The sequence below is a fragment of the Centroberyx gerrardi genome, chromosome 18 (genome assembly GCF_048128805.1).
Source record: "Centroberyx gerrardi isolate f3 chromosome 18, fCenGer3.hap1.cur.20231027, whole genome shotgun sequence".
In the NCBI taxonomy this organism is placed as follows: Eukaryota; Metazoa; Chordata; class Actinopteri; order Beryciformes; family Berycidae; genus Centroberyx; species Centroberyx gerrardi.
In genome coordinates, this window is record NC_136014.1 from 3,955,001 (window position 1) to 3,978,738 (window position 23,738).

The window sequence follows — 23,738 nt, forward strand, 5'->3', positions numbered from 1 at the left end:
TTTTGTGCTGTAGGAGGTGTTTTAAAATTTCTATTCTATTCTATTCTATTCTGTTCCATTCCATATTTTTCTGCCTGCTGTCTCGGCCACTCTGCCGCTCATTTGCCGCTGTTTGCGTGTGTTGCTGTGTGTCAGCGAGCGAGTGACATAGGAAGAGACAGACAACAGAGAGAGAGAGAGAGAGAAGTTGTTTGAAGTAGACATTATGCATCATTCTTGGCTTCTTATTTGCGAAGCAGCTTGTAAGAGTTGCCATTGTGTGGATGACAACTGCACACTTTTCTGTATGGCTCATTTATTAGAAACCTTTATTAGAAACATTATTATCTTTATTAACTGCTCATACTTTTCTGATAAACCTGTAAGCGCGCCGTTTTCTAGGTGCCAACTGTGGGGTTTAGTTGCCTTTAGAGCCCCTTTCAGACAGATGAGAAAAGCCATGCTTCAAGTCGGCTCATTGATGGCGTTGAGTTCTGTGTGAAAGGGTGAGAGCAGCATTTTTCAGACCGAGAAGGGCAATTGTACTGGATCTCTTCCACCCTTGGATCCTCTTATACTGTTATATATCATCAGTCTGTAATGTTCAAGGCATTCCAGGAGTTATTTTGTGATGAAGTGTTGTAATTTAACTTTTTTGTCGTACCCACTTTCCCTCAGTCTGCCTCATCTACTTCTACTTCCGTTAGAGATTTCCTACATTTCCCAGAATGATTTTTGACAAGCTCCAGAGATCGAGGCTGTCGGTGGAGAAATTGGTCTCTCTCCTCTTCTACGATGGATTTCTCCCTGTATGATTGTTGAACGTCTCTTGGTGCAAAATGGCGGCTCTAGAAAGAAGCCCTCGCTCTTTGATTCTGAGGGACTGACACCAAAACCTGACGTTTACCGCTGATGTTTTACATCCTGAAACATTTTCTCATATCAAACTCCATTGTTGCTGTTGGGAAACTATCCATAGGAAAAAGAAAAAATACAAACAACAAAATGTTCTGTTGTTTGAGTTGAACAGTAGGAGGATGCATCATGTCGTGAATGTTAGCCTAACGCTTCCCTCTTCCTCCCTCTACCTTTCTCTCATTCTCTACCCCTCCCTTCCTCCTTCCCTCACTGCCTTTTTCTCTTCCTCCCTTCTCCTTTCCCTTTCTCTCTCTCTCTTCCCCTTTCTCTCCCTTCCTCTTTCCGTTCTTCCCTCTCTCTCCCCATCTCTCACAACATTCCTTTCCCTCGCTCTTTCTTTCTTTATCTCTCTTTTGTTTTCTTTTGTTGTTTCCCTCTTTCTCTCTCTTTACTTCTGTTTTGCCCTCCTTCCTTCCTTGCAATCTATCCCACTCTTTCTTTCTCCATCTCACTTTCTCAAACTTCTTGACTCCTTCTCATGCCCCTCTCTCTCTCCCTGTTTTCCTCTCTCTCTCTCTCTCTCTCTTTCCCTACCTCTTTCTTTCCCCCACCCTATCCCTCTCTCATCCTCCCTCTCTCCTTCTCTTTCCCCCGTCTTCCTCCCCTCTCTCTTTCTTCCAGTCCCTGTTTTCCTCTCTTTCTCTCTCTTCCTCTGTCCCCCCCCCTCCCTCTTCCTCCCCCTCTCCCCCCTCCTCCTCCTCCTCTCTCTCATCTCTCCATCAGGACTTGGAGGAGCGCCTTCGCCACCAGCACCATGCGGACCTGCAGTCTCTCAGAGAGGCTCACCGCCAGAGCATCGAGACGCTCAAACAGCAGTCAGAGCAAGAGCTGCAAACGCTCCGCTTTGAGCTGGAGGACGAGGGCAAAGCCATGCTGGGTAAGGGCTTAGAGTGTGTGTGTGTGTGTGTGTGTGTGTGTAAAAAGTATTCACCCTCTCTCGACCCTTTTTGCACATTTTTTTGTTCTACAAAATCAATTCAATGCACTAGTTTTGCTACAGAAGTCGCTGAATAAATCGCACAGAAAAACGCTACTGGAAAGCGCATCCACTGTATTTCTATATATAGTGATAGACGCATGTTTGTTTAAAATCTTTTTTCTACCCAAGTGGAGTTGTAATTCAAGTAATTCATGTGAAAGTATAAAATTCTAATAATACAAACATCTTGCAATAAGAGGCAATTGAGCTGCCTGATGTCCTGCCATAATCACCATGATATAATCAGTGATGGTATTAAGGTCATTACTTAAGCTAATGAATGCGTTCATTCGCAAATATTTCTATGTCAACATACTTGCCTTCACATAACACGTGGGTGGCATTAATATGAACTCCGTATCCTAAAGCATTATGGAGTTATAGTAGTTTCAAGAAAATCTGTTTTTCCTCATTAATATGCAAGTTTATGCATCAAAGTGCTCCAAAATCTAATCAGATCATCTATAGTTTTGAACACTCTACCTGAAGAGCAAGTCCAGCCCAGCTCTGTCTTACTGCTGTGTACCAAGATACATCATACGAGCATTTATCATTTCACAGATTCCCCACTAAAAAACATATCTGAAACAAATGGAGCTCAAGAATCCAGAGGAATATAGGTTTAAAATTGAATACACTTGGTCCATTATTGTTGGCTACCACAGTCTAGCTAAGCTAAGTTAAGTAAGTTAAGTAAGTTAAGTAAGCTAGCTAACTAACTTCCCCGCTAAATTCAAGCAGTCGTTGTCGTGGTTGTTGTTCTCGAGACTGCTAGCTAATTTGATAACTGTTCAGTCTATATGAAGTCCTTACTTATGTGTTGAAGTAACGCTTGTTTAATATACTGTATATGCCAATCTTCCAGATAGAGTTTCCCACCCGAGTATTCCAAAATGGCTGTTGTATGAATAAGGTCAATAGAGGGTACATGTAGTGTAAGTAGGAAGTTTCTATCATGTATTGTTCTTGAGTTATTGTGTTCAAAAGAATATGTCTACACACAGATAGACACACTGACACCACCATGACAACATAATGTCCTGCATACCATGTATCATGGTGGAGGGGCATAAAAATGAATCATCCGCATTTCAGAAGACATATTAGTCATTCTTCATCTTTAGAGCGCCCACTGGTTATGGAATGTCTGGAATATCATGGAATTTAGAGAAGTGTATTCCAGACAGGGAAGGTCAGGGAATTTTGCTAAATTCTCTGGGGAAGTCAGAGAATATCAGGGAATTTGACAAATGGGTCACTTTACAGGAATACAGCAGAATGTATTTTACAACTTGTTTCACACATTCATTGCATTAGATGGTTTACAGCCCAGCTATGGTGGAAACAAGACCAGAAAAATAACAAAATTACAGAGGGTACCATTGCACTTTCTGTTCTCTAATTTTACTAAGAAAGCCAATCAAAAAATTGGACCGAAAAATACATTCTGAAAAGTTCATCCTCTGTACTTTCATATATAGTGATGGAGGGATGGGTTCAAGTCCGGCCTGGGACCTTTGTCGCATTTCATTCCCCTCTCTCTCACCCAATCTCTCCTGTCTCTCTCCACTGTCAACTTTAAAATAAAGACAAAATGGCCAAAAAAAAAATGTATGCAATAGTCTTAGCTTTTGTTTGTTTGTAGCATGTTAGCTGACATATTCTTTGCCAGTAGCATAGTTGCTTCAGCAGAAGAGAAGCTGACTAAAGCTGATGATACAGGCAGATTTGTACAGCAATGGCCAAGAGTAACTGACAAATTTGACAGTTGGAGGAGTGAAAATGACTGAAATAACACACTGCTGCCATCACTGTTATCTTGGCTTCTTTTGTACTGAAAATCTAATAATTTAATCATTTTATCAAGATTATCCACTGGAATTTCATAATGTGTATTATAGGCTAGCTAGCTTGCTAGCTTAAATGTTCTATAAAAAGAATCACAGGAAGTGTTTACTATTTAGTAGCAGTTGGACCATTTTGAAAATATTTTGGGCTGAGGACAGGTCACCTGACTAATTTTCTTGTCTCTGATTGGTTGATGTTTAAACCTTGCCAGCAAAGCTAGCTCTCTGATCAAGCTTGGCTAGATTTCAAACTGCTACATTGTTTTCAGTGCGAAAATATTTTGAGATTTGCCTGTGTGTCATCACCTTAAGATAGACCAAGACAACTGAATAGGGTACTGATATATCGGTCTAACCCCAGTTTTTAGTGCTACCAGTAATGTGCTGTGATGAATGGTCCTTCATTAACCTGCATGGCACCGTCATGACACCGGAGAGCCTCTTCCATCTATCACTATATATCATTTTCTATATTTCCTCACTGAGCATTCTTTAATTACCTTTCTCTTTATCTCTCTTCCTTTCCTTCGTCGCATCCCTGTGTGTGTGTGTGTGTGTGTGTGTAGGTGTGTGTGTTCTGGGGTGTGTGTATATTTTTTCTATGCGATATGCATTTTTATGGCGGCACTTTTGTATGTTTTCAGGATATCTTGTAAGTCTTTTCTACAACTTGCATCCTATCTACTTTACCAAACACAATTGGAATGCATGTCTCTTAACATTTAATTTCCTGGTGTCCTTTTTCCTTATACTACCCATTTATAGTTTGAGACCTTTCACTAGCTGTGTTCAGTTGGAAATAGGCCGGTTTTGCCAGCTATGTTTCTTTAAATTGGTCTTAAATTCATGTTCATTGTTAGACCAACGCGTTTCTTTCTTTCTTTCTTTCTTTCACGCGCTTGTGGCCTTCATCAGGGTCATCATGAAACACATTACAAACAACATTTAAATAGGGTAACAGAAAAAATTCAAAAAGGTAAAAAAATAAAAGACAACCAATCATATACATCCACACACATATCAGCCAATGGGGTACCTACAAAGTCTGCCAGTCTGGGACTACGATTGGCCTGAAGCTGAAGCCACATGACCATACCCAACTCATCTTTGTAGGTACCCCATTGGCTGATATGTGTGTGGATGTATATGATTGGTTGTCTTTTATTTTTTTACCTTTTTGAATTTTTTCTGTTACCCTATATAAATGTTGTTTGTAATGTGTTTCATGATGACCCTGATGAAGGCCACAAGCCGAAACGCGTTGGTCTAACAGTAAAGTTGTTCTATATACTACAAGTGTTGCTGGAGTTTTGACCTTTTTAGACCTTTTTCCCTTCTCCATGCACCTTGGAAGTAGGTGAAGTTGTGCCGGAAACCCCTACTCTGATTCTTAAATTCATGTTGAAAGGTGATTTTATGCCGCTCCAAACCATTAGTCTGTTTGCAAAAAGAAAAAGGTGGTCATTGGACTGAGGGTAAGAGGCTAATTGAAAATGGATGCCAAGGAAGGCACTCTTCTTTTGTGTGCAAAAGTAGAAAAAAAAAAATATTTATTTATTTATTCATTTATTCTTGTATGGCTATCCTGCGGCAAAAAAAAGGAAAGGCTTTTTTCATTTTTGTACACAAAAGAATGCCTTGGCTTCCTCTTTTCAAATGGTCTTTTACCCTTGAGTCCAATGAGCTTTGTTTTTTTGCAAATAGACTAATGGTTTAGAGCTTTTTCAACCAGTCTTAAATTCAAGGTAGCACTAAAAAGGTCTTAAAGTTTTAAAAATGTTTATTTCGGAAATCTACAGAACAATCTGCAGTTTCCTTGTGTATGAAATGTACTCTACAGATAAAGTTCGACTTGACTTTTTCCTTACTGTTTTTTTTATTTCTTCCCTCCCTCTGTCCTTTTTCTTCCCGTCAGCCTCTCTGCGATCGGAGTTGAACCACATCCACGCGTCAGCCATCGAACACCTGAGACAAACCCACCAACAGGAGACAGCTGCTGCCAAGCTGGAGCTGGAGTCGGCCCTGGAGAACAGCCGGATACAGGTAGGACACATGTTTATTTATCCGGGGAGTCGACTGATGCCGCGTTCACATCGGATCCGAAGACGAGTGCGAACAGGATGACATTTCACATTGTTGTATAAGCAGTATATACTTTTTCCACACTTTATGTTATAGACTTCATTAAAATGGATTGCATTTTTTTTTTTTTTTGGCCATCAGTCTACACACAATATCCGATAATGACAAAGCGAAAACACATTTTTAGAAATGTTTGCAAATTTATTACAAAATGTTAAAAAATGAAATCATATTTGTATTCAGACCCTTTGTTGTGATGCTCCAAATTGAGCTCAGATGTATCCTGTTTGAATCTATTTCCATCCAAATTCAATCCATTTTAAATTAAGTCTATAACACAACAAAGTGTGGAAAAATACTTTATGATTTTCCTATAGAGGAGAATAGAATAAAGTATAATACAGTACAGTTGTGTCAGAAACATATCGTGGAATACAGTACAGCAGAATAATTAGACTAGACTGTACATACTAAACTACATACTAAGCACAGTACAGATTAATAGAAATGGAAACATATTTTTGTCAAAAATATGTAAAGTCTCTTTCCATTTTTCTCTTCAATGTGTTTCCACATTCTGCATGAAGGAAGCCTATTTCTTTACTTCAACAATTGACAGAAACACACCAAATTTGCGTTGTCGTTTCAACCGTTCACTTAAAAATTCACTGGACAATTGCATGGAATACAGCAGAATGCTCTCTGTCTTGAATGGCCGGAGTGAAGAAGATGGTGTGATTGGAGTGAGTCTTGCTCGACTAAAGGCCTCCATACTGTGTCGACATCCTCTGAATAGCCTTCCATGACTCCTCTTTCACACTCATCAACAAGCTCGCCCACAGTCTCTGAGGCATCTGGCCTTGAGAGAAAGACAAGAAAAGCTAACTAATATATTTTTTTTTACCAATTTTCAATAGCTTTAAATTTGGCTATTTTCGTGCCAAAAAATGTGTACACATACAGCAAGTTTTTGCACAATTTGTTGGGCTACAAAATGATTTTAAAATGAAATGATTTAATTTTTTTTTTTGCCTGAGACCTTTGCAATGTTTTCTAATACAGTGGTTCTCAATGTGGGGTCCGGGGACCACCAGGGGTCCAGGGGGTCCCCAGCAAATTGATGAATTGTTAAACTTCACCATTATTTCATTTACAAGAAGTGAACACAATTAGAGAATGTAGAAGAATGACTGTTTTGATCATAGTTTCACTGTTATCTCTCTACCTACAATACAGATAGTGATGGAATTCTGGACAAAATCATAGCTAACAATGAAAATATTCTCATCAAATGGGGGTCTGTGGCTCTAATGTGGACTAAATAAGGATCCTTGAAATGAAACAGGTTGAGAATCACTGTTGTAATACACTAAAGTAATGCGAAAATTCTATATATATCTTTATGAAGTTAGAAGATTCAGATAAATTAAAAATAGGATGTGCAAAAGTAATAGCGCAAAAACTCAAAGGGTGTACAAACTTTTTCACATCGCTGTATAGAATTTACCCATAGAAACTCACGCATACACACAGCACCCATGCTTTGTATTGCTAACACGGACAGGATGGCGCTGAGTCAGAGTCTAGTCTCTTTTTTTTCCTTTGTTTTTCTCTTTTTTTACTGTTTTTTTCTACCCATTGTTGTTTTGATGGATTAACGTCAGCTGTCTAACAGAGCTTAGATGGGGAGGGAGCCGGTGTGAGACGCCATAGCTAGCCTGCTTCACATAACATCTGCCTCAGGCTAACACACACACTCACACACACACAGATACATACACACACACCACCCGGCCTACTTCCCTTTTGTCATCTCTTGTAAATCTTACTAATTACCCCTAGTACCATAGGTTCCTCTCTCATCTCAGATGTTCTGGCAGAGAGGCACAGCTGGTTGCAATAGACGCCCCCCCCCCCCCCCCCCCCCCCCCCCCCACCACCACCACCACCGCTACCCCCCACCCTCCCTGTCAGTCCCTCCCATTTCCAGTTGCCAGGGCAACAGGGAGGTCAGAGGCTAATTGTAGAGCGTCACAGTCTAGCTGCCTGTCAGTCACAAGTCTGTTGCGAATGCAGTGGAAACTGGGTTCAGTTGTCAATCACTCCTCCATTTTCCTGCAGTACACAAAAGCAGCTTCTTAGATGTTTCAGACCCCCAGTAGAACCACATTAGACTAGAGACCCCCAACTGATCAGATTTAGTGCCAGGGATCCATATGGGAAGATTTTAGCTGTTGATTTAGTATTGAATTGTAGAACTGTCTGCACTGTATGTGGAGAGAGTGAAACCTAGGATTACAATAGTCATTCTCATGCATTCTCTAATGGAGATAATTCCTAGTCGAATAAATAATAGTGAAATTGAACTAAACTAAACAGGCATCACAGCCCTCAAAAAGCACGCAGCAGTTTATGATTTGCATCAGTTTTGATATCATTTGTGTAAACATCACGATATGTTTGTACAGTGATCTTAACAAAAGCAACATACACCCATTGCATTCTTTTTTTCTCAAAGTTCAGAGGTAAGGGGCTTACTGAATATTTTGGAACTGGAATGAGTATTCATTTTTACAGGGAAGGCAGGGCAAACTGAGTTCCATTGTTGTCGTCATTCCACTGAAGGAGGAATACATTCAAAAGCATCAGGACAAAGGCACAAAGAGCACATGTTCATAGTAAAGCAGTCGTATGCTTCAGAAACGTTTAGTCAAAATGACTGAGGCACAGATGTGTACACTTTCAGGTATTTTCATCGTGTGTGTGTGTGTGTGTGTGTGTGTTGGGTTCTCATTTCCCATGTGCGGGTTGGAGGAATAAGACCAGAGGTAATAACCAGTAAAAATGTGAAAGTACATTCCAAGCATATCTAGTCCCAATTGATCAGTCCCGCATCTGATTGCTGTCATTTTCACTAATGGATGCATTATAATGAACTGGACGGCTGTAAACGCACGGTCGGCCCGATAGGATTTAGAGGCCGCTAGCACAAATCACCCTTAGGTGAGACAGCAATCAGCCAGTATGCCTGTAGGTCAGACAGCAAAAATCGACATATTGACGGTGAAGTAGGGTGCACCATGCACTGAAGCTGCATACACATCATATGGGAAAGAAGGTAGACACGTGCTTTCTACTAGAAAATACTGGTCAGCTCAGCTTTCAGATGGTAAATACTACTAGAAAATACTGTTCACCTCAGCCATGCATTCATCCTCAGTTATTCAGATGTGGTAATCACAGTCATGTTCCCCTCCCCCTTGCATGTGTGCTTGTCTTTCATGGTTTCTCCTCTGTATTCTCCTGCCTGGTAAAACAGTACCGTCTGTGATCAGCTAAGATGCAATCCACACCTTCACCTTCATCATCAAAGAGCCATTCAGCCAGCTAACACCAGCATCAGCATTAATATTGGACACCATATGGTTGTTTCCTGTAATCAAATGCTTTGGATAGCTACAGTTATATATTAGGTCTAGTCTATAATACTATCATTACTAAATTGTGAATTAATCATTATTTAATATTTGATATTATTGAATGGTTAGCTAACAACTTGATTGTTTGATGATTAGTTAATATCCCACATTGTTTACTAAGTATAGTAAATTACTTTGTGTTCATTATTTGAATTAATGACATTGATCATTTATATGTCATATCGCAACTATTAAGGAATTAAATCAATGATTTTTCATTGTCTTAGTTATCAATTTGTTAACTTCCAGGTTAAATGGTTTTAAAGACTTAGGTAAGTATTCAGAAATGATCAACAGATGATGAGTAAAATATAAATAAGTGTTATGTGGGCCAGTTGCAACAGTTAATCAGTTGTTTGTAAAACATACAGGAATATTTTCTGGGCCCTTTTCATAAAGTTGCAACTGATTACAATACTTATAAATGCCTAATGTAACTGACTTATTAACATGTCATCAATTAATGTATGCAGAATGTACACACAATTTACTATTTAGTAGTAAAAAATTTAGGAATTTAACTAATCATCAATTAGTTAATTAACCATTACATTTTAATTAATAAAAATATAAATGATTAATTCAGCATTTATTAGTGATGATTACCATTATTATTATCATTATTGTTATTATTGTTATAAACATATTCCTGCATACTTGTGTGGAATCTGATCAAAATGTTTCATTTGAATCAATTCAGGTTAATTCTTTCCTATAGATGACGAGTGTTGACCAATTCTATGATAAATATTTAACTGCATCATATCCATCATATCAGAGGTGGATGACACTGACTGGACCAGATCCCATTTTTAATAAAATATTGGAGGGGGGGAGTAAGAGAGAGAGAAAGAGAGAGAGAGAGGGAGAGGGAGAGGGAGGGAGGGAGGGAAGGAAGGAGGGAGGGAGAGTTTGTGTATCCATTAATCCAATGTGTAATTATGAGGGAGTCCTAATAGCAGACACACTGAAACTTTCTGATTTGAGTCTTCAGAGTGGAAGAACACAGCAGCAGACAGTTGTCAAGCTGTGTTAAATACTGTTATTATACCTCCAATTAACAGACAGATGGGGAGTGAGTGAGTGATGGAGTGAGGGGTTATGTGTGTGTGCGTGTGTGTGTAGAATGTCATCTCTCTCCCTGGAGATACTTAATCATGACTAATAACCTGTTTGATCCTACTGAGCTGTCTGATCAATTATCTCATCATCAGTATCTCTAGCCATCCAACATGTAAACACAAGTCCACACACACACACACACACACACACACACTCATTCAGATCCCAGAAACTTCAACTGAGTGAAAACAGATAGATGTTGACTGTTCAGACACCAGACTGATTCTGTTGTTGATATTGATGATGAAGAGGTGAGATGGCTTTTCATGCTGCATTGTGTTTGCTGTAAGGTTTCACTCTGACCAGCTAGTATAGATGTAAATCTGAAATCGATTCAGCTATAAATGTACATCTTTGAAGATGTGTAATTTTCTCTTTCAGCTTCTCTCCCACCTTAGCCCCATCAATATATATATAAATATTTCACCTCATCATCTTTCTTCCTTCTCTTAACTATGCAGTTGGTCTGAGATCAAAAGGGGTGATTATAGCAGCAGACTGATCCATTGGTGTGTATGTATGTGTGTGTGTGTGTGTGTGTGTGTGCATTCCCTAAACAGCTACTCTCTTGCTATTTTGAATTAGGGTTCCACCGATATGCGTTCTGGAAGGCCGATACTGATATTTTTGGATTGAAGCTGCAAATACCTTAAGATTTTGTGCCAATATCCAATGACTTTGAATTGGACCTTTTTCATGCCAAAAAAAATCACAAGTATTCAGTGTTTCCCCCCAGGATTTTATTCTTGGCAGAGTGGAAAAGCCTCTGAAACAGCACTTACACCATCATGGGATACTAAAACTCTCCATTAAAACCCAGGATAATAATCATAATCATGATAATAAAACAGTCATGTATACTATACAACCAGTGTAGTATTGATCAATTATATGTAATTAATCAAACTACATCATATCAGAGGTGGATCACACTGACCAGCCGAAAACTGATTTTTAATAAAAAGCCAATATCAGCAGACTGATATATCAGCAAAGCCTAGTTTGAACCGTTCAGAGCTATGTAAGACTTTTAATATTCTGTCCTGATAGATGTTTGAATGCCTACGGAAGAGGATTAGGGCCACATGTGAAAAATGTATTTGAGTTCTGAGTTTAAAGTCAGAATTCTGAGAATAAAGTCAGAATTTTTTGAATAAAGTCGGAACTGAGAAAAGTCAGAATTCTGTGATAAAAGTCAGAATTCCAAGTTTAAAGTCGGAATTCTGAGATTACAGTCAGACTTCTAATTTTATTGTCAGAATTCTGACTTTAAACTCAGAACTCATATAAATTTTTCCCGTGGCCCTAATCCTTTTCCGTAAATACCTCACCAATTTCACCGAGCAGAGAAATGGGGATGAAGAGAGAGGGAGAGAGAGAGCGAAGGGACTGACAGAGAGTGCAAAAGTGTCACACTTAATCTCTATCAGGCTGCTGTACTCTTATTTTAGTTAACAGGTGTGGAAAGGGTGGCGGGGTTTGGAAAGGGGAGACAAAGAAAGATGCTGAGAAAGAGGAGAATAGACTGAGAAAGAGATGACAAAGCAGCGACAGAGCAATAAACCCTAACGTAGCAAAAGACAAAGATAGAGAGAGACAGAGAGAGAGAGAGACAGAGGAAAGGAAGGGAACTGGGAGAGCTTGGGTCGGAAAATGAGCAGAGGCCCCAACCCAGAAAGCATCAGAAAGAGTGAGATAAGAAAGAAAAGCTCATTGCCCCCAAATCGGCCCAGAGTCGACACCAACAGTTTAATCTCAGCAATCGTCTGCCATGAAATTATATTCGCTGGGATCATCATCTTAATTTGATGGGATGAGGTCCTGGCAAAGTGTTAAAATGTCTTAAATCAGATATTCTAAACTCAAGGCTTCAAATGGTCTTGAATGCACTTAAATGAAATCCTTTAAGTCTTCAATTCAGTTTTAGACGTGTTGCGGTTGTGGTTTCTTGGTGCATTGTTTTTCCAGTGACGAATCATTGCAGTCACATAGACATTTTATTTCAGCTGCAAAATTGGTCTCATATTTCATTCTAAATAGTCTTTAAAAAGTCTTTAAAAGTCTTAAATGTTGATGATACTTGCAGAAACCCATTAGTTTTATAATACCACCAGAGAATTGTGACTTGAAGCATGAACATCTTTTGTCCGTCCGTCCGTCCGTTTGTCCGTCCGTCCGTTCGACCATTCGTCTGTCTGTCCGTTCGTTCGTCCGTTCGTTCGCTCGCTCGCTCGTCCATTCGTTCGTTCGCTCGTTGTTCGTTGTTCGTTCTTCGTTTGTTCGTTCGCTCGTCCATTCGTTCTTTCGTCCTTTCTCTTTCTTTCTTTCTTTCTTTCTTTCTTTCTTTCTTTCTTTCTCTCTTTCTGTCTTCCTAGAAGCATGAGTTTGATGGGATGGACCGGAGTGTAGAATGAGTCAATTTTCCAGCCAAGCAGAACCTACTGATTAATCTGCCCTCGTCTCATTTGTGCTTAACTGTGCAACTAGGTTTATGGACAAAATCAGTCAATTACATTCATTTAAGATGCTGAGAGACACTCAGAAAGAGTCGGATACTGAGAGAGAGCGGTTTGGGAGTATGAGGCTATTATACAACATTATGGGTTTTGGATTTATGAACACATTCCGTTGAGTCAAATTGTTATACAAGCAGGCCTTGAATGAGAATTTGGCAGAGAAGGCAGTTATACAGGGAAATAACTGGACAAGACTTTGACAAAATTTGATTTAATTCTGAGGGAGTTAATTGGCCCATTACATATTTACCTCTCTTCCGTGTTTCAGGTAGATCCAGTCTCAAATCATAATGATCACCCTGCCACCCACCAGGATTTAGGAGTTTAAGCTGGACTAGGCAATTTCGCACACTGGCGGCCCCGAATGGCCACAAGATGTAACTGCTTGAATTTTGAATACTTCATTACCCAGAAATACTGGGTTAGGTCAGTAAACTAAATGTCTTCTTCTTAGTGTCTGGTGGGGTGGAGGTAGTGAAGAAGTTCAGCCATCGTTGGTGAGTCCAGCTTTCTCTGGACGGAGTGCTCACTCACTGCTGTTTAGGAGACACTTTTGGATTAAACTTTTGCTTTGTCACTTCCTGCATGGAGAAGATTTCCCAATACTCCCAATACTAGAATTTAATTTGGGCAAATAGGGTTTATGGCGTATAAAATAGGGTGGATGGGACGCTCCTCTCTGTTGCAGCCGCTCTTTTTGATTAAGGCTAATGAGGCTGTGATTGAAGCTAAGATGAGTGCATTTTTTACATTAAAATCATGCCATATGCAGCTTTAATATTTACTAACTACAAAAACTCAAATAGTCATCAGGCTATCCAAATACCACAAAATGCTTTACAATAGTCTGAGATTTGCTTATTTTGTTCACAAATTAGTCTATTCCTTAGTTACCTTGAAAATTGTTGTTTGCCGTGCAAGCATGACAGTTAAAGACTAATGTTTGATTTGTTCAAGGCAGCCTGAATGAAACAATGTCCGATCCAACTCAGCAGCTGAATTGCTAAGTCATTCACCAGCCAGTTGATTCAGACAAAAAGTCAGGAAAGTCACCCGGCTGATTGCAGTACTTTCAACAAGTTTTAGAATTTGTGAGTTAGTGGTTACAACCACTTCTTGGACAGCAGCTAGCGTCGGAAGTGTCGTTGGAAAGGCAGGCAGGTCACACGTTGTTGTGTGAGCATTTGATTCAACCTACGCATTGTTCACTCCCACCCAGTTAAGCAAATCGCTTGTTCATATTCTCATTTGCAAACCACGACTCGAATGAGCCAGTACCTTGGTGTGTCTGTGAGTTTGCTGGTGTGATTGTAACTCAGAAGACAATAACAGCTCTATGGGTGGTCACTGACTAATTTGGATAGTCATGGTTTTTACGTGAAACTCATCATCATCCATTGACCACACACTTTCTTTCCCTATCACCTTTCCATTTGTCTCAATAAAGTCGTAAAATAGTAATAATAAATGATAGCCAGCAGATTGCTCTCATAGATGTTATGGGACATGTATTTTTTTTTGTATGTGAGCGTTTTTTGACTAAAGAAGCCATTTAACAATAAGGCAAAAAAAAGAAAAAGTGATCACCTAACTGTAGAGCATAGGTTAGGGAACTTTTCCAAGGCTGCTGCATTATACATATTGCAATTCCATCACTGAGACCGTACATTCATTTTCATGGAGAGCCATGGTGGCCAAGTCTGTAATAGGCTATTTGTGATTACCATTCATTCTCAGTTCACAAGCATTAAAAAGCCAGTTTAGAAAATTTGACTTCACAAAGGAGCACAGAATGTTGGCTAGTCTCACTCCTTCCACATTCCACACTCATCAGTTCTGCCTATTTCATTTGGGCTCAGTTTTTGGTTTTGACAGAAAATCCTAGGTTGAAACACGAAGGATAACTCTGCCTTTGAGTTTTGAAAAACGCAGAACCATTTAAGATGAAATAAAGATAGGATTGGATTACCCAATCCAAATCCCAATTTAAATGATACAGAATCTCATTGATCAGTTTTGAGAAGCCCAATTTTCAGATGTAATCCAATCCGATTACTGAAATCCTATCAGAAAACTTATGAAAAACTGGGCCCAAGTGGTGTGTTTTTCAGTTATTGCCAGGATATTTCATTCCAATGTTCTTCTCAGTGCAGTACCGTCTTGAGTTTTGAGCATGTCAGCTATTGTGAACTTTATTTATCTGCTGGTATGTCCAGCTCTAGAGCTCTACACCCCCACTATAGACTGAACCATTCTGTTAGCCCAGAACGTCAACACATATAACCATCCCAGTCACTTCCTTATTTATTGATGTGGAGTGTATTTGTAGGAATGTGGAGGAGGAGAAATGCTCTGTCAGCATAAATATGGAAAGCACAGCAGTGACCACTGATCCCAGTGTGTGTGTGTGTGTGTGTGTGGGTGTGTGTGTGTGTGCGTGTGTGTGCATACCTGCGTGCATACGTGTGTGCAACAGAGTCTGAAAGCATTACAGTAGGCATTTGGGACAACCCTGATATAACACACATACACACACACACTAGGTAATGTACTAAAATACCAACTCCCCTTCGTTCCTGGCAGGGTGTGAATGTTAGAGAGACTGTTTTGTATGTCGTCATATAAAGTTAGACATGTGCATGTAGTGTGCTGTACACTGCACTGGCCTTTTTAAAGGAAAATTCAATTAAATTGATTGGATTACATCATTTTTCACTCCGACAAAATAGATTACAGATAAAATCCTTTATTTTTCTATGTATTTTATTGTGCGCTCTCTCCTCTGCAGGGTTGGAGCACTTAAGATCATTTTAGCCTGTCAGATTGCTGTGACATAATTTTCATATAGGAAATTCAGGCTGTGTAAATTTGAGGCAGTTGCAATCAAATGGTACAAATTGATTCATTTATTTGGTAGTATTAGAACTAGCATCAGTGTGACATAAATATTTAAAAAAATTGGGAATAATAACGCCCACGTTGAAAATTTGTGGAATTATCCTTTAACAGGCAACTTTGTCTGTAGGGGCTCAAACTTAAAAGAATACTTCACCAAAAAATGAATATTCTGTCATTATCTACTCACCCTCATGCCAGTTGGAACACAGGTGAAGTTTGTTAGTTCATATAACACACGGGGGATTGCCGGCACAACTCTATAGTAGCCTCCTCCAAAACAACTGAAGTCAATGGGGTTCTTTAGAGTTCCAAAAAGGGCAAAAAACATCCATAAAATGACTCCATACAGCTTATATACAATATAATCCAAGTCTTCTGAAGCCAAATGATTGCACAGTGAGTGGAAAAGACCTATATTTACACCATTATTTAGTGCAAGTCTTCACTACAGCCATTGTTTTCGATACCGTTCACACTTGCGCACACCCAGACCTCACACGTCCACGTGAATCTGGCAACCTCCCTGTGTGTCTACATAAGCCAAAATACGTCTGGTGACACCATTATGAATAAGACATATGGTGCTTCACAGTCCATGTGAACTTTCCATGTGAATGACCTGTTTAAGTGTGCTCTCAATTGATGGCTGCTCTGGTAAAAACAGGGTAGATGTAATTACTGCTGTATCCTTGCCTGGGTTTGTACATCTAATAGCAGTGGTTTGAACAGAAAGTCAGTCTAAGAAACATTATGGAGAGACAGTGTTGAATACTTTTTAGAAAACTGAGATATTTTAATTTTAAACTTCATAACAGCCATCAATTGACAGTTTGGGATCTCAAGTGTTCAAGCCGTGAAAGTGAATTCACCAACATCATGACCTATTCCTCTCCCTTCCTAGGAGCGCGAGTTGCTGGGCCGGATCTCCGAGCTGCAGGAGGAGGTTTCCAGGAGGAAGAGCCACATCGCTCAGCTGGACCACCAGATCCACACACTCAACGAGAACATCAGCACTCTCACCAAGGAGCTGGAGCTCAAGGGCAAGGAGGTGCTCAAGATCCGCAGCGAAGCTAATCAGCAGATCAGGTAGGACTCAGAGTAGAACAGAATTGAATGGAGCAGAATACAACACAATACAAGAACACAGTGGTTCTCAGCCATGTTCCATTGTGGCCCAAGAGCCTTCAGGTTTTAATTCCAACCGAACACTACAGCAGCTGCTTTCACTAGTTAGTTAGTTAATGAAAGCCTGCAGACTTTTGGTTCCCAATGGCGCATAGTTGAGAACCAGTGCAAAAACAGATTGTCACCGCGTGTTCACAGTGAAAGCTTGATCCACAAGTGACCGGATGTCCATTAATTTCATATACAGCTGAGTAATCAGGGAAAGTAATCAGGGAAAGTAAACAAGCTTGTCAGCTGAGAAAAGTTGGCCACAGCTGAACTTTTCGTGGTCATTGGCCATCAACAGCCAATCAGATTTCCTTGTTTCCCTACTGATGTGATTTAATTTCATGAACAATAGCTCTGCTTGCCTGGTTTTGGCTTCGCTTGCCAAACACCAAAAATGTAACGTGATCACAAGCTACTACTAATTCTAGCTTCTACTGGATACATTAGCTAGTGTGCAAATCAGATGTGTTAACAACAGGACAGTGATAGTTAGCTGACCAAATACTACGGTTAGCTAGCTAACAGTTGACATTATCTGTTTATCAGTGCCGACATGATGAGTTCCCAGTCAAAAACAGCACAGAAATTAACCATGTGTTGAACTCAGTTTAGAGGGCCAAGTCTTATGTTTAAAAACCGGACCTTGGACCTCCACTACAGCCTCCAAGGGGCCCTCTATAGTTTGACATCTGACAAATCTGGAATAGTTTTTTGATACTCCACCACAATTTGGCTGCAACTCGCCACAGTCATTGAACTTTACTAATCCAGTATTGTTAATCCAGTTTATACCAAAGTTGTCAGTCATGGTGTTTCAACAGTATTTGTATTTCGTTCCGTTTAGTTGCTATGAAATAATTTGGCTGAACAACATTAATTTGTTTTTGGGTACAACTGGCCACACATAATTGTCTCTCTGTTCCTCTGTGTCTGTCAAACCTGATTTCCCTCCCTCCTGCCACATAAACACTCTCTTTGGGCTGTTGAAAGGAACATAAGATTGCAGCTTTTCATACTGTCACTTTACCACTCTCCCTCTCCGGTAACTCTTCTTATCTTTTCCACTGTTCCTCTGTGTGTCTGTCTCGCACCGCAAACACAAATTGCTCTGCAGTGGATAAGACAAATCCTCTCCCCTTGATGGACATTTGAAAATGACAACAACAACAGAGCTCAAAATGCCCTCAGTTCCACCTGCCAGAAGCTTTTACTAGTTTAATTAAAACAAATCTACTTTCTTTTCTCTGTCTGTGTGATGCAAGCTCTCTCTCTCCCCTGCCTTTCTCTTATATGCTTTTCTCTCATACATACACATCAAATAACAATGATGTCCTTTCCCCAATAGCCCAAAAAGCACACCAGTACATGCACCAATGCAATTTTCCCTCTTCACATAACCTATGCAACCAAATAACTGAATTTCCTTCCTAAATTGACGTGTATTTCACCTATGTGTACGTGTTATGTATAGTTTCAGCCATCCGCCATATTCCAGTGTTTGCTATTTGACATCATACATGTCTCCTTCTGTAGCATACCTGATCCAGTTCATGAAAAGCTCAGTCATTATGAGTTGAATAGAATCAGGAGCATCACAGCACAGCAACATATGAAATGTTGTTATAGTGGAATATAGGGAATGATTAGATTCCTCAAGTGTACCGCCCCCCTTCCCCACCCGCCCACCCCTTACCCCTGCACACACCCGCCTCCCATCCCCACTTGCTTGTTGCTATATTTAGTAATTGACTTCGCTGACTATATTGGCTTCATGATAGTTTCTATAATCCGACTTTGGTTCAGTCCTGCTGAAAATATACCAAGATGAAAGAGAGAGAAAGAAGAGGCCGGATGAGGCAAATCTGTGTCTCTCTCTCTCTCTCTCTCTCTCCCTCTCTATCTCTCTCTATCCCCATACCGACAGCCAAAGTCAATTGATTAGGAGATGTGTGAAGGTTATTTAGGGCAAAAACAAAATAGAATCCATAATCATGTTGTTCCCTGAGGCATGTTATGAATATTTTAAAGTGCTGTATTTCTAATGTGGTCCAAGGTCCACTCATTAGAATCAGTCTGTAGCTGTAGATTGTATGTATGTGTGTGTGTGTGTGTGTGTGTGTGTGTGTGTGTGTGTGCAAGCATGCCTATATGTATATACAGTATGTGCTTGTGTTGGATGATTGCTCCCTTGGCTTTTTATTTACTACTGTGAATTCATGTGCTGCTTGCCTATATAAGTATATGCATTTTCACACTTTTCTCACACACACACACACACACGCACGCATACTGCTGGCAGTGCCCATGCACAGCACATTTCTCCTTCTGTTACATAACTCTCTGTCTGAATCCTGGTTGCAAGGATAAAAATAGGGAGATAAATAAATAAAGAAGAAGCAGTGAGAGAGAAGATGTGCGTCCCTCGGGGAGAGTTGGCCTAGTCAGAGTGAGAGGCAGACAGACATCCTCCTCCTCAATGCACTCCTCCTTTGTCCCCCTCTCTCTCTCCTCCCGTTCCTCGGCCTCCCCCCACGTCATTCCTCTCATCCTTTATTTCCATTTTCCATCCTCCTCCTCCTTCCCTCCCTTCTTTCCTTGCCATCTCCATTTCCAAATTTCTACACATTATCTGCATCTCTAAATGGAATATATTTGATGAGGTGAATAGTTTATTGCAACATCTAGACACTTTCTGTACATTTATATGGCCAATGCAATGCACATTTTGTACATTCACATATTTGTTTTCTTCATATTCGCATATGCTTTCCCATTGGTCCCATATATCATGATATTTTTATAATTACTTACTTAATACTGCATATATTTTTTTGGGTTATACTTTCATATCCTACAGGTGTCATGATATGTTCTGCTGGGTTTTTTTTGCACTCCCTCCCTGTAACTCACATTTTCTTCATACTTTCATTCATATATTTCCACTTAAAGGATTTCTGCTTTGTCACAGACACCCGATACCTCCCATAGCATGTCACACCATCCATTATTTGTGTCTTTACACACACACACACACACACACACACACACACACGCACACACAGAAATCAGGATTGTTCTGCCTTGTTTCTCTTTCCGCTCACTGACATCTCATCCATGAAACAGTCCATTATCCTTGTCTTTCCTGAGGAAGACGGTAAACAAGGTGTCTGACAGGTCCTGAAGAAGTCTTCAAATTTCTTGAATTTGATTACCGAAATTCAAGGCCTCAAATGTCATTACTACTGCATGCAGCCTATAAGTCAATTCTAACAATTTTAGAGGGCTTACAAATGCTGCACTGTTTTCCTAGAGAGAAATCAGCCCAGTCATGCAGATCCATACCCTGATAGTTGTTTCTTTTTCTATTGGTGTTATATTTCGCTCAACCATTAAAAAGGTCTTGAAAAGTCTTGGATTTACCTTGATGAAACTTGCAGACACCCTGGAAAAGTATGTGGAGGGGAAAAAAATGAAAGGAGAGAAGAGGGTGATTTGTGACAGGAAGGAAAAGATAGAGAACAGAACTTCAATCTCATGTGCAGGTTGCAAACTCAAGTCAATAAAGACTAAGGGAAATGGATATACTCATACACTTGCTCCCAGTAAGCTTCATTTGAATCACATAGAGGTCTTTGTAGCTCACGGTGGAATAAAGATGTTATGAGCATGCATGTATGTGACTGGTAATACTGAACATCTATTAGAGATATCTCAATGTAATGTAGGGTTAGACTGATATATGGGGCAGATATTGGCCTTTCATTAAAAAATAACAAGCCAGTCAGTGTCGTCCACCTTTGATATGATGAATATGGTACAGTCTGTTCATTATTAGTTTTGATGATTATTATTACAAGAGTTTGAGTGCCGCATGGTCTAAATGTTGTTGTCAAGAATGGAACTATGTGGAAACGGCATGAAAATGGTCAAACTTAAAAATATTTAATATTGACACAAAATATCAGCGATCGGTAGCTTCAATTCTAAAATATCAGCCTTCAAAAATCCATATTGCTCAAACCCAGGAATGATTCCACTTTTTTCTCAGAAACTTAACAGCTTTTCCTTCCCTCTCCTCAGGGCCCACGAACAGGAGTTGACTAAGAAGCATGAGCGGGACATGACTGAGATGAGCATCGTCCACAACAGAGAGACCCAGAATATGCTGTCAGACTTCAACAAGGCCCAGGAGCTGCTCAAAGACAAGATCTCTGCCCTTCAGATACTGTATGTACAAAAATGGAGTGTTTGCATGTGGTGGGAGGTGTGGGTGGGGTGCAAGAACCTTACTGCTGCAAGAACCTTAACCGAAACGACGCATTTTGTGATAAATTTGGGATTCCTAAATCGCGAACTATCCCTTTTAATCCCATGAATCATCTCTTGGGTACAGGTCAGCATGTTCTGGCCCAGATAATGTGCTTGTGTGTTCTCAGGTGCCAAATGGAACCACAATGCTTAAACAACAGATGAGTTTTCTCTAGGGACAAAAGCATGAGAGGCGTACACACCTGCCTGAACATTCCCAGCCTCTCTCTTCCCCCTCCACATCTTCTCCTCCAACTCTTCATAACTTTCGGCCCCTGCCGTCTTGCTCTAAGCCAGTAGGTGATGATCCAACCCAAGGATGCCAAGTCGATACTTGTGTCCTTGTGGAGAACATTCTTCCCAAGTTGTCTTGGAAAGAACAAACTTCTCAAAAACTTGCGAACAGAGAACATCTTTACAATTTAAGATGGACTGTGTGCTTGAGGTCATGCAGTCAATTAAGACACACAGGTATTCATTCTCCCAGCTCTTTGAACTGGCTCTGTGCTGTAGACCATAGCGCTGTTTGGATATGATCATTCTTGTCATTCTCGCAATGAATCTTGGGTCTTTCCCTTCGTTCTCATCATCGTCTTCCGTTGGCAAGTAAACTTCTGGGATCTTTATCTGTCCTCTGCGTTCTTTTGTGTTGGAATCGTACCTTGACGGTTAGATATTACGTCAAATACATAATGGAGGACACAAGAACGAATATTGAGAAAGACCTAATGTCTAGATGTGCCTGTCTACCGGCAGTATGGCACACATGCCACATACTGCACTGTGTCCACCCTCTTTCTTAAGTTTCTTAAGGTCTTTCAGCCCATTGCACACCATGACAATTGAACAGTCTCTGTCAGCAACAAACAATCAAGAAAATACACACCACTTGTGCTAGAAAAAAAACATTCCCCTTCCTCTATAGTCTGTACATGTTGGTTTTTCCAGCTGCTCCTCTCTAGGCGGTTGGCGTGATCTCAGCTGTCTGTGGCCCAGTCCAGAGGCTCACCTAACAGCACATACTGAAACAGCGGGCGCACTTGTTTAAAGGCACAAGCCTATAATCTGCCAAGTAAAATCAGCTCAACCAGAACACAAAGCCACAATCTGAACAGTGAAACCAGCCAATAACCAAAACACAAACCCATAACCTCATCAGTAAGGAGTCCGCAATTCAATGGCCAAATGTATCAAAAGAAACATTTTAAGTGTATGTACACTTCCTCATCTCAAAAACGTTTTTCCCAAGAGTTCCTAAAAAAGTAATGCAGATGTTAGAATGAAACTAAATTACATCTCTCTTCTCACTCCATTTATGTCTACAGATAGGTTTGTTTGAATTTATGCACCCAAAACGAGACAGTACCGGGCGTCCTTAAACGAATGCACCCAGAGACACATCTAAGGATGAGGGGTTAATTGGGTGCAGGTACACCTCATTGTCCTGATGCCTCCGCCTCATTCTATCTCGCGACCAATGCTTGATCCCATCCCCAATTGCCACACACACACACACACACACACACACACACACACACACACACAGCTTTTCTCTCTTCACCTACTGTCTACCTTCTCGCTTCTCTAATCCCTTTTTTTCAGTACGTCTCCTCTTTTTTCTACTTCCCTCCTCCAACTGCAGAGCAGGAAACTCGTTGAATACCACTTATGGAACTGAGCCTGCATGGCGCGCTAAATTGTGTATTTTAAATGTGTACATTTTTCACTGGTTTCTGTGTACCTTTTCCTGTATAAGCACAATATAACTGATTGAAACTCATACTACAGTGGGCTACAGCAGAATCCCTACTGATAATACAGCCAGTATCCCACAGGGAAGTCAGCCCCCTTCCGTGTTTCCAGTTAAATCACATACAGCTAAAACACATCATATCACATCACATCACATCAATAGGGTTAGACAGATATATTGGTTTGCCAATTGACTGTGCCGATATTGGCCTTTTATGAAATATCGGATATTGGCCTTTATGATGAATGTTCCTCTCTGACCACAGCTATTTATTTCAAGGTATCAATTGAGAGTTTTAGTGTCCCATGGTCTAAATGCTGTATCAGAAGCTTTTCCACCCTGACAAGAGCAGAATTCTGGGGGAAACACTGTATATTTGTAATTTTTGGCATGAAAATTGTCAAATATAAAGATATTGAACATTGGCAGAAAATCTTGGTTATAGGCAGCGTCCATACAAAAATAGCGTATCGCCCTTCAAAATCCTATATCATTCAAACCCTACACATCACATCACATCACATCACATCACACATCATCAGATGCAGGAGCCACATGTACCGCCAAATGTATGTGCAGTATATCAGGGGCTGAATTTCATTGCGGGTATTGCGCATAATTTCATCGATTCCCGCAAATCTAGCACTTATAATGCGGGAAATTCCCGCACACATTTACAGCGAT

The 23,738-nt window shown here is 40.2% G+C and overlaps 1 protein-coding gene across 4 annotated transcripts in view; it reads left to right on the forward strand.

Annotated features, from left to right (window-relative positions):
• fam184ab (family with sequence similarity 184 member Ab) overlaps positions 1-23,738 on the forward strand; it is a 103,941-nt gene that overhangs the window by 61,880 nt on the left and 18,323 nt on the right. For 2 of the 4 annotated variants that reach the window (XM_078289718.1, XM_078289719.1), the window contains exons 13-16: positions 1,621-1,774; positions 5,639-5,766; positions 16,722-16,906; positions 21,074-21,220. In XM_078289718.1, the coding sequence (XP_078145844.1) occupies positions 1,621-1,774; positions 5,639-5,766; positions 16,722-16,906; positions 21,074-21,220 (614 nt within the window). The remainder of the gene's footprint in view (positions 1-1,620; positions 1,775-5,638; positions 5,767-16,721; positions 16,907-21,073; positions 21,221-23,738) is intronic. The other 2 variants (XM_071898724.1, XM_071898725.1) reach the window with 1 other exon arrangement.